General features: G+C 37.7%; 1 protein-coding gene across 8 annotated transcripts in view; it reads right to left on the bottom strand.

Annotated features, from left to right (window-relative positions):
• The window catches only part of slc4a5b (solute carrier family 4 member 5b), a 56,459-nt gene that overhangs the window by 39,475 nt on the left and 2,032 nt on the right, over window positions 1-14,952 (bottom strand). For 7 of the 8 annotated variants that reach the window (XR_006927332.1, XM_046861374.1, XM_046861376.1 and 4 more), the window contains 2 exons: window positions 6,574-6,632; window positions 5,600-5,797 (listed from right to left, as the gene is read on the bottom strand). Coding sequence is in view for 7 of the 8 variants with exons in the window: in XM_046861374.1 (XP_046717330.1) it covers window positions 5,600-5,797; window positions 6,574-6,631 (256 nt within the window). In the remaining variant the exon portion in view is untranslated. The remainder of the gene's footprint in view (window positions 1-5,599; window positions 5,798-6,573; window positions 6,633-14,952) is intronic. The other variant, XM_046861375.1, reaches the window with a different exon arrangement.

Genomic DNA, 14,952 nt, shown 5'->3' on the forward strand with positions numbered 1-14,952 from the left:
CGTGACGGGTCTGTGGCGGCTCGGCTCTCTCGTGACGGGTCTGTGGCGGCTCGGCGCTCTCGTGACGGGTCTGTGGCGGCTCGGCCCTCTCGTGACTGGTCTGTGGCGGCTCGGCGCTCTCGTGACGGGTCTGTGGCGGCTCGGCGCTCTCGTGACGGGTCTGTGGCTGCTCTGCGCTCTCGTGACGGGTCTGTGGCGGCTCGGCGCTCTCGTGACGGGTCTGTGGCGGCTCGGTGCTGTCGTGACGGGTCTGTGGCGGCTCGGCTCCCTCGTGACGGGTCTGTGACGTAGAGGCGCGCTCCTGGAGACACTGTGGCGTAGAGGCACGCTCCTGGAGACACTGTGGCGTAGAGGCACGCTCCTGAAGACACTGTGGTGAAGAGGCGCTCTCCTGGAGACACTGTGGCGAAGAGGCGCGCTCCTGGAGACACTGTGGCGGAGAGGCACGCTCCTGAAGACACTGTGGCGGAGAGGCACGCCCACGGGAACCTCGAAACAGGGCAGCACGCTTGTAGATGTTCTGTGGCGGCACGGACAGCTCATGGGAATGCTGGGATGCCAGGGCGCACTCGCAGACGCTCGGTGATGGTGCAGAGCGTCCACGAGAACCCCGGAACACAGCAGCGCGCTTGTACTGACCCAGGGGCAGGGCCATGTGTCCGTGGAAACCCAGGAACTGAGCCTCGCGTTCTTGGATGCCCAGGGATGGAACCGAGCACCAGTGAGAATCCTGGAACGGAGCTGCGCGCTCTGAAGCACCGTGGAACGAAGCCGAGCACCTCGGAGAATCCTGGAACGGAGCCGCGCGCTCTGAAGAACCATGGAATGAAGCCGAGCACCTTGGAGAGTCCTGGTACGGAGCCGCACGCTCTGAAGACCCATGGAATGAAGCTCCTTCCTCCTCAAAGGGACTGTCGTGGAGATCCGCCACCTCCATCCCACACATCCCAAGAAGAAGGCATGGCAGGGGAATCCCTGACAACGGCACATTATACACTGGACTTACACAGCACAGTGCACTTTACATTTCATATTTTCTTTTTCATATTTATTTCATATTTTTATATTCTTATTTTTATACCACACCATTCCGCACAAGGACACTTTACACCACACCTTACTGCACACGGACACTCATGGACAATCAAAAACCATGCCTAACTTGTTTACTGTTGTTTACTGTTTAACTGCACACTGCCGTAAACATTTTTTGTGTATGTGTATATATATGTATATATATATGTATATATATATATATATATATATATATATATATATATATATATATATATATATCTTTATATCTTTATTTATCTTCCTTCTTTTTCTTATTATATTTTTCTTTTAAATTTTGTTATTATATTTATAATTTTTATTCTCCTTTTTACCCCATTTTATTCCCTCATGCCGGACCGTCGTTAATGTATGTGTATGTGACAAATAAAATTTGATTTGATCTGATTTGATTTTGACTTATTTTCCTCACTGTATATATGGGGCCTTGCTGCTTGCTTAAACACTATTAGAGGCACCAACCTACCTTTACAACCTAAAATTTAAATTTTTGTTTCATGAAATTGTATTAATTTATTCCCAACAGTCTATTCTCTTTATTTTGTTCATTAGCGTTTCTCTTGGCTGCACTGCTTCCAGTACGTGTATGTGGATGTTAGATATTTTGTCCAATCATATTTCAGCCTCTTTGTGCTGCCATGTCAATCTAATCTGCCCAGGGCCTTCAGAATCAGTAATGCTGGCCAATGTACCTTAGATTATATAAGCAATGGGTCTGTTTCTTCAACCAAACAGATTTCAAATTCACCTCACAGCGCCATCTAGCTGGCCCAGAATAGTGTCAGCATTTTTTCGTCCTCTGATTGGTTTGTCAGAGGGAAACTGTTACAGCCAAGTTTGACTAGCAAAACACATCTGTAGGGCTCTGCACATTTTAATACATCTGAGTTAAATTTTTTAATTTTTATGCCCACAATAGCTGATGGGGAAAGAGAAATTTATTTGGCCTCTGCCATACTTAAAAATCAATTTTCAAGGCGGATTTTTCCAGAAAAGCTATACATCATGAAAGTTCACTAACCCTGAAGCTAGCTTGCTCGTCTCTGCCCGAGAATGGGGTTTGTTTGCCACTTCCAGACCAAAGCCTAAACGGGGTACCACTGGCTTACAGCCTCTGCGGAGTGTTGCAAATTATGTGAGTATGCATTATTAGTATGCATCTCTGGTGAGTTTGATGTTGCAGCCTGATACTACAATCGTCAAATTTGTTAATTTTTTTCACTAATCTGCTTTCCGCTTTTCATACCCAAAAATGACAAAGTGAAAACCGTACACATAATTATTAAGGCCCTGATAAGAATCACTCCCTTTCTTCAAAAACAATTGAAAATTAGTTTAGTTGCCTTCCAATTCTCTTTATCATTGCCGAGATGTTTCTCCACTTTGACTGGAGTCTACCTGTTGAAAAGTTATTTGATTGAATATGATTTGGAAGGACACATGCCTTTCCATTGATAGCCTCATAATGCATATTGGAGTAAAAACCAAGCCATGAGGTCAAAGGAGCTGCCTGCAGAGCTCAGAGACAGAGTTGGTGCAAGGCACAGATCTGAAGCAGGATAGAAAAATTACAAGAGCACAAAATTATTTACATAATCCATAATTTTAAAATGAAAGAAGTGTGGCACAACCAGGACTCCTCCAAGAGCTGGTGCCCTGGCCAAACTAAACAATCAGGGAAGAAGGGCCTTAGTAAGCGAATTGACCAAGAACTCGATGGTCAACTGTTTGTAGAAAGCACATAGTTCTAGAAAGACAATTGCAGCCCTCCACTAATCTGGAGTTTATTCCAGTGTGATCAGGGTTCAGGGAAACCTGAATGGAACAAAGTACATAGATATCCTCAATAAAACATGTTCTACAGCACTTAGGACCTCAGTCAGTGTTAAAGGTTCACCTTCCAACATGACAACAAACCTAAGCACACAGAAAAGACAACAGAGGATTTGCTTAGGGGCAACTCTGTCAATGTCTTAGAGGGGCCAAGCCAGAGCTCTGACTTGAACCCTATTGAACATCTCTGGAGAGACCTGTAAGTGTCAGTGAAAAACCAAGGCATTACCCTGAAAATCCCAGACTCTAGACAGCTATACTCAGAAAATACTCCAGATCCTGAAAGAAAGTGTTTGTCCACTGACGGTACCTATCCCATTTGGCAGAAAATCCTACAACCCAAGTGTGCAAAGATTGCTACCATATCCAAAATAACTCGAGGCTGTATTTGTTGCCAAAGGTGTTTCAAGTACTGAAGCATCTGAATACTTATGCATGTGATATTAAATTTTTCTTTGTTTGTTAAAAAATAATAATATATATATATATACAGGGAGTGCAGAATTATTAGGCAAGTTGTATTTTTGAGGATTAATTTTATTTGAGGATTTAATTTGAACAACAACCATGTTCTCAATGAACACAAAAAACTCATTAATATCAAAGCTGAATATTTTTGGAAGTAGTTTTTAGTTTTAGCTATTTTAGGGGGATATCTGTGTGTGCAGGTGACTATTACTGTGCATAATTATTAGGCAACTTAACAAAAAACAAATTCATACCCATTTCAATTATTTATTTTTACCAGTGAAACCAATATAACATCTCAACATTCACAAATATACATTTCTGACATTCAAAACCAAACAAAACAAATCAGTGACCAATATAGCCACCTTTCTTTGCAAGGACACTCAAAAGCCTGCCATCCATGGATTCTGTCAGTGTTTTGATCTGTTCACCATCAACATTGCGTGCAGCAGCAACCACAGCCTCCCAGACACTGTTCAGAGAGGTGTACTGTTTTCCTCCTTGTAAATCGCACATTTGATGATGGACCACAGGTTCTCAATGGGGTTCAGATCAGGTGAACAAGGAGGCCATATCATTAGATTTTCTTCTTTTATACCCTTTCTTGCCAGCCACGCTGTGGAGTACTTGGGCGTGTGTGATGGAGCATTGTCCTGCATGAAAATCATGTTTTTCTTGAAGGATGCAGACTTCTTCCTGTACCACTGCTTGAAGAAGGTGTCTTCCAGAAACTGGCAGTAGGACTGGGAGTTCAGCTTGACTCCATCCTCAACCCGAAAAGGCCCCACAAGCTCATCTTTGATGATACCAGCCCAAACCAGTACTCCACCTCCACCTTGCTGGCGTCTGAGTCGGACTGGAGCTCTCTGCCCTTTACCAATCCAGCCACGGGCCCATCCATCTGGCCCATCAAGACTCACTCTCATTTCATCAGTCCATAAAACCTTAGAAAAATCAGTCTTGAGATATTTCTTGGCCCAGTCTTGACGTTTCAGCTTGTGTGTCTTGTTCAGTGGTGGTCGACTTTCTGCCTTTCTTACCTTGGCCATGTCTCTGAGTATTGCACACCTTGTGCTTTTGGGCACTCAGTGATGTTGCAGCTCTGAAATATGGCCAAACTGGTGGCAAGTGGCATCTTGGCAGCTACACGCTTGACTTTTCTCAGTTCACGGGCAGTTATTTTGCGCCTTGGTTTTTCCACACGCTTCTTGCGACCCTGTCGACTATTTTGAATGAAACGCTTGATTGTTCGATGATCACGCTTCAGAAGCTTGGCTATTTTAAGACTGCTGCATCCTCTGCAATATATCTCACTATTTTTGGCTTTTCTGAGCCTGTCAAGTCCTTCTTTTGACCCATTTTGCCAAAGGAAAGGAAGTTGCCTAATAATTATGCACACCTGATATAGGGTGTTGATGTCATTAGACCACACCCTTCTCATTACAGAGATGCACATCACCTAATATGCTTAATTGGTAGTAGGCTTTCCAGCCTATACAGCTTGGAGTAAGACAACATGCATAACGAGGATGATGTGGTCAAAATACTCATTTGCCTAATAATTCTGCACTCCTGTATATATATATATATATATATATATATATATATATATATATATATATATATATATATATATATATATATATGCCTTCAGTGTGACTCTACAATTTTCATAGTCATGAAAATAAAGAAAACTCTTTGAATGAGAAGGTGTGTCCAAACTTTTGGTCTGTACTGTATATAGATAGATAGATAGATAGATAGATAGATAGATAGATAGATAGATAGATAGATAGATAGATAGATAGATAGATAGATAGATAGATAGATAGATAGATAGATAGATAGATAGATAGATAATCTGCATTATTGTATGAGGAAGTCAGGTGTGTGTATGTGAGGGTGGTGCAGGAGCAGGGCATGTATGAGGACAGTGTGACAGCTTTGCTTTTGACTTTTTTAACAGTCAAGTCAGTCATTTGCAAGAGATATTGTATGGACCATGATTTGTAAAATGTTGGAACTCAGTGAAATCCAAAATGGATTTTAATTGGGTAATTTGACACATAGACACATGACTGACATAGATTTGATAGTCTTGTCACCTCATAAGAACATGCATTTAACATCAAGTGACAATACAAAGCATTTAAATGTCAATGTATAATTTAATTTATAATAAAAAAAAGAACATTTCTGAAAAATAAAGCATTAAACTTACTGTTGAAGTGTGCATCTGACAGCTGTTCATTTGAATCATGTCCTTCATTGTATTGATCATAATGTTCCACTTGCTCCTGACAATCACAGTGATGCCTTTCATGACTCCTGTTGTCATGCCGTGATGTGTGTCTGCGTTGGCGCCGCTTCTTTTTGTAACCTCTGGGCATTGGAACACCAGTGTAAACAGACTGATGGTCTGAGACATGAGAGGGGAAGTAACCATAAATGCGATGTTGACCCAATGTATTACTTTAAATGTACAAACCTGCTTTCCGTGCTGGGGATTCTTGTATATGTGAATTCAATTTGCATTTTATTTTATATTACTAAAAAAACTGTAGTAATACAGTGTAGACTTTTTTATTCCCAATGTTTCTTAACATAATATGAATGTTTATAAAGTAAAGGAAACTTTAATGTTTATAAATACTTGTTAAGGTTTATAAAAACTTTAAAACAACATTATCATCATTATGGAAGGCCTAATCAAAGGCATGAATAAATATATTAATGTGAAAGTTAATCATATCCAGGTTTTAAACCTGTTTCATGCAAAGTGTTTCCAGGATAGACTCTTCTTGTAATCCTGACCAGAAGAATTTTATTGTGAAAAATAGCCCATAAATACCAAACCGGACATTAAGCTTTAATTAGTCTGTTTTTAGATAAAACATTTTTTGAGTTCATACATTTGTAATATGTATATGAATGTATGAAGACATCTGCTAAACTCCCACGACCCACTTGAGAAAATGTAGGTCAAAGATTGTTGGGAGGTCTCATGGTTTAAAATGAAATGGAAAACGTAAAAAAAAAAACTTTGATTATGTACTTGTATCAAAATTGTATGATTTTAGCATTTGACAGCTTGTTTAGCCAATGTTATTACGTTGGAATGGAATACAAGGTATATGCAGTATATGTTAATATATTACTCTACAATAACAGGTGCATTAGAACAGGACATCCCACCATCATCGTCTTTATTGCGTCTACTTCTTTCACTGCTGTTATAATAATCATAGTCCATTCTGTCAAGATAGAGAATAAGAGAGACAAATGAAATGACAATCTCTAAACTGGCATATAAATGTGAAAATTATAATCTTGCTTGATACAATTACAATTAATGAGAATGAATCACTCCATCACAACCAGCTTGTGGTTTTGTTTTTGTTTTGTATTTTAAATTTTTTACCTCCTGTTTTATCATAATTGTAATGTTTGTTTTTATACCTCCCTGTCTCTCTTTGCGCACTGAGCTTTACATGCAGTGGTGGAATACCTTGATGCAAATTTTTACCCTGGTCCTTTGAAGCATACTATAATGTGTTATATTTCAACATTCACCTATTCACTTTTTTATTGAGGTGCTTAATAACAACACAATTTACTACACAAAGGTATCATTGACACCCTATACAATTCTGTGCCTCCAACATTGTGGAAACAGTTTGGGGAAAAAAAACGTATATTGCTGGAAAGTTAAGGTGCCTCAATGCTTTTGTCTGTCTTTTTGTCTCTAACTATCTGTCATAAAAATGTTCCATGAATTATTAATGACCACTTTTATAACCATATGAAAATAACTTGGCAAAGCATGTGTTATTGTTCCCCCACATCAAGAGCCCTGTGGGACCCCCTTACGTGATGATTCATTATATAAATCCTGTTATTTTTATCAGGCACTTTCACAGCAAAGGCAAGTATCATACATTCCAGTAAACTTTTTTTCGGCTTCTCCCTTTAGGGAGACCACCCACCACAGCGGACCATCCGCATGTTTGATTGGGCACATGTTTTTACACTGGATGCCCTTCCTAACACAACTTTTTTCCCCCCATTTATCCAGGCTTGGGACCGGCACTAAGAGTGGCTGGGGACGGGGATCGAACCCGGACCACAGCGGTGAGAGCGCTGCATCCTAACCACTAGACCACCAGGGAACCCAAGTATCATACATTCCAGTAATATACTTTAAACATTCAATAAAAACTAATCCACTTAATTTGCCTTTATTTCATGCAACTAAGAATTTGAGAATTAAAGATCTTGCACAACCATGGTAATTTGCACTGGTGGGAAGTAATGAAGAACAAATACTTTGTGAGTAAAATTTCCTGTTATTAGTACTTTTCTTCACTATTTATGTTTCAGACAACTTTTAACTTTCACTCATTAAATTCTTTGACACAAATATCTGTACTTTCTTCTTACATTTGCGAAACAGTCTAATTACTTGAGCATAATTTGGTGACATAATCAATATTTTTTTCTTCTTATTGTGTGCCATTTTCAGCCTATCAACCTATTTGCTGTCATTGCACAGCTTTTTCAATCTACCACTGGTGGATAAGTTCCTGGCTATCACACACCACCGACATAGGCTAGCCTATGAAGCTAACAACAATCAAGGCAAAAGGCAACTTTTTTAATTCAATTCATTTTTATTTGTATAGCGCTTTTAACAATGAACATTGTCTCAAAGCAGCTTTACACAGATAATGTGGCGATTAAAAGTAAATATGTTCTTTGTAAGTTCGTTTGTCCCTGATGAGCAACTGTGGCAAGGAAAAACTCCCCGAGATGGCATAAGGAAGAAACCTTGAGAGGAACCAGACTCAAGAGGGAACCCATCCTCATCTGGGTTGCACCGAATGTCCATTTGAAGCAGATATACAATGTTGCGGGGTACAGTGATGATGATCAGAAGCGAACTGTATTCCTGAGTCAGTGTAGCAGACTGTTGACATTAACTACAGTCCAAATCCTTCCTTAAAACGCCCAACTAAAAGTATGGAGCTAGTATGGATTAGGCATTAGCCCTATGACATGATCTTTCCTGTACTTACTCCTACCTAAACAAATTCCACTATTTTTTTTATTTTGTTGATTGTAGATCAGTTCACTGTTTTAATTACCCAATATTTTCCAGAACAATCCTATAAAAAGGTTTCATGTTTTGCTCTATATTAGAAGAAATTAGAGAATAGACGAATAAAGGTATATCATATCTCTAATTATAGTACAATATAGTACAAACCACACTACACAATCTGTTCTCTATTTCTATCAAGCAATACATTAACTCCTGGAGTTTAATTAATTCCATTTTTGCTGGATTTGCCAACAATATCCTGATTGCTTCCTTTCTTGTTTTGGAGCTAAATCATAATCAGATACAGCTTTGGCAAAGAAATGCTCCCATTTTCCAATTTCTTTAAAGGTCCGCACTGTATTTTTCTGTCATAAAATCTTGTGTCTATAAGGTCTATTTCTTACTAGGTGCTTGTGTCCTAAATGCTTATTATTTAAGCTACAATTAATCTGTTTATTTCTATATTTCATAATGCTTAGTGTGATCTCTGCATTCATCTGGTGCTTTATCCTTTTTAAGTGTTTTTGGTTACATCTTATTTTACTTCCCTTGTGCCTTTGTACGCCACTCTCTGCTTTATCAGCCGTGTGAAAAACCATATTAATGATATCAAGTTTAAGGTATTTCTTTCTATGATTATACATCACTAAGCTTAAGCTACAACCACCCTCCTTAGCTCACAAGCAGGCAAAAGTGGTATGTGGAGGTATTTTGTGTTTATTTGTGAGTTGTCTGTTTTTCATGTACCTGAACATGTGACTGATGTTTTTTTTATTTGTCCTCTTTTTAATTGGCTCTATGGTGTATGTTGTTGGTCTCTATGTATTTAGACTATGTACATAAATAGAATAAACATCTGAAAAAACAATCTTAGCCTTCGTGTTGTGACTAAATTTGTGGTCTTCAGATCTGGGTTCCCTTTTGAGTCTGGTTCCTCTCAAGGTTTCTTCCTCTTACCATCTCAGGGAGTTTTTGCTTGCCACAGTCACCACTGGCTTGCTCATCAGGGATAGACAAGGATAAGGAACAATAATAGCATACTATAAAAGGAACTTATAAGAAATAAACTTTTACATTCTTTTATACAACCTTATAACAACTTTACCTGTGTAGATTTCACTTCTGCATTAGTGAAGGCCAAGTGCATCAGACAATAAAGATGCTTGCGGCCAGCAAGAGACACCCCAAGATGAATGGAAGGGAAGTGCAATGTTTGAAAAGATGGCAATTAAATGACTGAAGCTGTCAATGAGCAAGTAAAGGCTAAACAAGCAAATGTTTCAGAAGCAGCACAAGGAATGGTGAACTGTCGCTGAACTTTACTTTGCATTGGTATCATCTTTTCAAGATATAAATTAGGGCTGCTATATATATATATATATATATATATATATATATATATATATATATATATATATATATATATATATATATATATATAATTATTATATTTTTTTCTAATTTTCAATTATTATTATTCGATTATTCAGATTTATTTTCATTATTATTTAAAATAGATGTTTTGTTTATTATAACTATATAAAACCCTAATTCAGGTTATTTATGTATACACATGTACTTAAAAAATGCAAAAGACACATATTAAGTTTAACTATCTTTAACTTTAACTATATTTGAACCCTCCTTGCCAGCCGGACAATTATTTACCTTAAAACATGAATTAATGCTTTTTGCCATACTAAAGAAATTATTGTAGACATTTTTATTGGACACATTATAAATGAAAAAATAAAAGGAAAAAAGCTAAAGTGCTTTTATTTTTGCTGAACTGAGATTACAGATCATAAGTAATGACCTTACTAGTTAAAAAAAGAAAAAAAAAAAGTAAACTCCACACTTATTGTCTCTACCTAGCTAAATGTATCTAATGTGTAACATTGCTCTCTTCTATGCTTCACATTGCATTGGTAAAATATCATCAGCTGAGTGTAAATTTTTACAAAGTGTCTACATTTAGTTTTGTAACGGATTTTACTGTTTCCACTTTTGACAACCGCAACGGATGCCAGCAAATGAGTCACACAGCTCTATGCAGGAAGAATAAATGCGTATTTTTCCACCTATTCATCTCGAAAAATTCGGCTTTAATCGTCAACTTTTTTATTTTTGAGAAAGGCATTGTTTTTCACTCACTGAAAGTTGAATCTGTTTGCGCATCGCTCTCTGCTGTCTTCACTTCACGCACAACTACACGTCTGATTGTAGCAACAGTGAGCATGGTAACTGTAGTAGCGGCTTTACTGAGGTGACCTTAATGTGCCAGATATAAATTAGATTTTAATAGAAAATAGCATTTGCCATATATTTATTTCATTATGTGAAAAGGTCTGGCTAGACCTATATTGCGGTCCGGGTTCGGACCGGAGTTCGCCCAGTTGTGACCCCTGAGTGCATTCAGAACTGACTTGCCAGACACAATAAAAATACATTGGAGTCCACTAAAGAAGTTATCTGTGCAGACCCTACTGAAGAAAAATCTGTCAGTACTGTGCAGAAGACAGGCTAATAAAGCTGATCGCAAGTAAAAGAAGAAAAAGGGCTCAGTTTAAAAAAAAAGGACTGTTAAGAAAATAAAACTGGAAGAGAGGAAGGGGGAAGTGAATCAATAGTAAGAACTAAACACACAATGTAGCATAAGCAAGGTACAAGTTAATGCTGCATGCATCAAGTGTGGTAAGGGGCAATAGTGTTCTGTACCTTCTCCACAGCAAAGTTAAGGTAAAGGCAAAGTTGTGCTTTTGTAACCCCAAGAACGCTGACCTCAGCCTTGATTGAAGGCTAGTTCAACCAATCAAATAAATAACAAAAAAAAGACCGACTAGGCTGTATTTCCAGTTTGAGGACTTTTATTAAGTATTTTTATTATATTAGAGTTACATTGATGCTTTGGTGCAAAACTTAAAAATTTACGCAAGCATGAAAATGTCACAATACTATAAGTGCAGTACTATGTCCCATCTAATGTAGCATCACTTTTCACAATGCCATTAAAAGGCAAAACTGTGGCACTGATGTTATTTACTTAAGTCAGTGTGATTGCTCTGACTGAATACTGTGAGTCTTTTTAGTTTGGCTCATAGCTAGAGTCAGCCAGTAGGAGGCAGTCTGTGAAGTGTCTGTCAGAAGAGGTGGAAAGAGTAATAAAATATTATACTCAAGTCAAATCTACTCAAGGCGGGATTTTATAGTACAGTATTTCAAAAAGGACAAGGAGATATAAATCTTAAACTAATTGAATTTATCTGAGGGAACACCTTTACAAATTATATGGCATGAGGTATTTATGCCTAGAAAGTTTGGTACCTGCAGGACACTCCCTGTTTGGAAGAGCATAGAGATACAAGTACACAGCAACAACAAAAAAAACATTTTATCTCCCTAAAAGAAGTCTTTTTGCTGTGTTGCTGTCCCTGTGCTAGGCACTGTAGCTCTCCGGCTATGTCCCTGCACTGCTTATATGGGAAGCACGCTGACTAGAAACAAGTACCCTATACAAAGCTGCTTATTTTAATTTTATTATTAGCATTATAATCTAGGTAGAACAAAATGTAATAGATAAAACAAACTATGAACCATTTATTTATTTGTTTACTGATTTTTACAGATTAGAAAATAATCTGTGTTTATTTCAGTAGCAAAGAAAGCAAGCAAAAATGCCACTACAGTCCATGACTTGTGTCTAATGTGTGTTATGCACTTTTGCAGCGAAAAAAAAACCTCCTGTCTTAATGTCATTTATGATCATTGGAGAACTCGCAAATACAGATTCAGAATTCAGACAGTCAGTGCACCTGTTGAACTCGTGGCGTGTCCTGTACTGACTGGACTTTGATTGGACACTGTATTCTCAACATGAGTGTGTGATTGCTTATACAGCAATGCTCAACTCTAATCTAAACATCAGTAGATCTACTCTAAAGTAGTGAATGGCTGATAGAATTTCTATATTATTATAATTACAACATCTTCGTACGGGCTAGCTCAAAGCTGGATTAATAACAAAAAACAAGTAACATAAATCACCTTTTTTTTTTTTTTTTTTTTTTTTTGCAAATCCGAATGTTTCGCTGATTTTCCTATCTTACTTAATCCTCTTTTTTAAATTTGACATCCTAATTTTCCGGAGTGTTATTTTTTTTACCCCTTGCATTATTTTTATATATTGTAGATTTTTTTTTTTTTAGTAATGGATATGATTTTAAATGTAGCGAAGTACAATACTTCAAACAAAACATATTAAGTACATGTAAAATTACAGATTTGAAAAACTACTTTAAAAAGTAGAAGTCAGAAAGATGGCTTCCGTACGCTACATTGATTTGATTATTTTCTTCTATAAAAACACAATTTTGCAGAGGGAAGTGGATCCAAAATAGGCACTTTTTATTGTACATTTAGTGAGTATAGGAACTTCTCTCTGATGAAAAGTCACTGTTCCTTGATCTGGCTTTCAGCTTCATCATTTTTCAAATATCCATGTCAATTTAAATAAATGGGTTTCAAACAAATGCAGAAATACAGTCCATGACATCTAGATCACAAAATGCTGATTTTTTCAAGGTTGGGAAAGCATGCTGGCTTGTGTCTATAAATGTTTGATCCGAACGCTGAGCTTACACTTAAATGCATTTACTGCACTTATCATGTAGGGCAGGTGTCAGTGTTCTCCTTGGAGTTTACTGTTGAGTGTATTACATTTTTCCATCAACTCTGTCAGAAACACTAGGCCCAACAGCCACACATAATCTAGAAGTTCCTTGGGCTCCTTGTTCCTTGCAGAATATAAAAAGGTTGAAGGTCAATAAAGCATTGTAACATTTACAGCATTTGGCAGACTCCCTTATCCAGAGCAACTTCCAACCATCTTATTCATACAACTGAGCAGCTATGGGGTCAAGGGCCTTGCTCAAGGGCCCAGTAGTGGCAACTTGGTGATAGTGGGATTTGATCTCACTCCACTTACCCACGACTTAACCTCGGGACATTAGCGACCCCTGGTCTTTTTATCTGGCATCAAGCTCATCCAGTAACACCTTAACTAAGTGATGCTGGAGTGTTTTTTTGCTGTATTAAGTTTATAAATCTGAGCACTGGCATTATTATGTGACAAAAGTACATGACTTTTCCAGCAAAGACCTGCTGATGAATCACACAACGATAATTCTCGAAGTCTGGAAAATCAGGGACATTACGGCGGAATGTATACACACTATGCTTTGGCAGCATTTGCTACCATTTAATGAACAGTAATAACTTTTTCACTGATTTATTCACTGACCTCTTGATCTTTAAAACTTCTGACAGTGACTCTTTGTCACTAATGCAGGGCCAAGATATACAGTATGGAGTGCATTTTTAATGTCATCTTTGTTTTTAAAATCCTTGAAAATAGTCCCTGACGTAATGTACATTGCTTTTTTGAGCAAATAGTGACATGAAATTATGCTTCAGCAGCAGCCTTATTTTGAGCAGCAGATTTTGTAAAAAGTGATTGCTGGGCTTTCAACTCAGATTTCAGCTCATCAACTGAAAAATAGAAAGAAATTCCTCTTCCCATTCTGGATTAAAATGTTTTTACCTTGTCTTATGGAGCCTTTGCAATTCTAGCCTAACTATTACCTCATGGCCTATCACCACCATGGAGAGCTGTATATGGATGTTTGCAACAGTTAACTTGCTGCCTGGAACATACTTGATGACAATTTATGCAATTTGGCTATATAAAGTCATTCTGTGGCAGTTATGGCACAAGGTTGCTACCAAAGATCTACCAAAGAAGGAGAAGATCTGTGGAAATTTCCATTTTTTTAAGCAATCTTGAATCAGCCATGTCTAATTTTCAAGGTTTACAAGCTTTGAGTGATTGTGTGCAAAATCAAAAAGGATATAAGCCAGTTTGCCAGAGTGGTTGAGTTTTAGTTGGAATTGGAATAGAGCAGTCACCCAAGTACTAAAACAAAAGCAAAAGATTTAAAAACATAACGAGCAAGCAAGAGAGGATTGTGGCAAGTACAAACACACAATTAGATAGAACCCCTTAGAGGAACAGGTCACACCTCCCTTTCTGGGTGACACTGCGTAATCTTGTGTTGGCACATCCTTTGTATGGTAACTTTCCCAACAGCTTCCTTGTTGAGAAATTTAACAAAGTATTTGAAATCAATCCCTGATTTAAATCTTTAAAACTACTATGTCTTTTGCTAAAATGTCATTTTTCAAGCTGTAAAACATGTGAAAACTCAAGTTCACCCCCACCAACATTTACACAAGATTCCGTATTCACAAACCGATAACAGACAGATTAGAGCAATTGGCAAAAGAGAGTAAAAAAAGAAAACTTTCCTGTAATGTTTAAAAGCAAATGTCTTGGCCACATTAGTGACCTGATTAAATTATATGTTTTATTAACTTGAGGTTGTTAATTAAAATGAGATCTCATGGCAAAACTTAAT

This window comes from Silurus meridionalis, chromosome 11 (assembly GCF_014805685.1).
Source record: "Silurus meridionalis isolate SWU-2019-XX chromosome 11, ASM1480568v1, whole genome shotgun sequence".
Lineage (NCBI taxonomy): Eukaryota > Metazoa > Chordata > Actinopteri > Siluriformes > Siluridae > Silurus > Silurus meridionalis.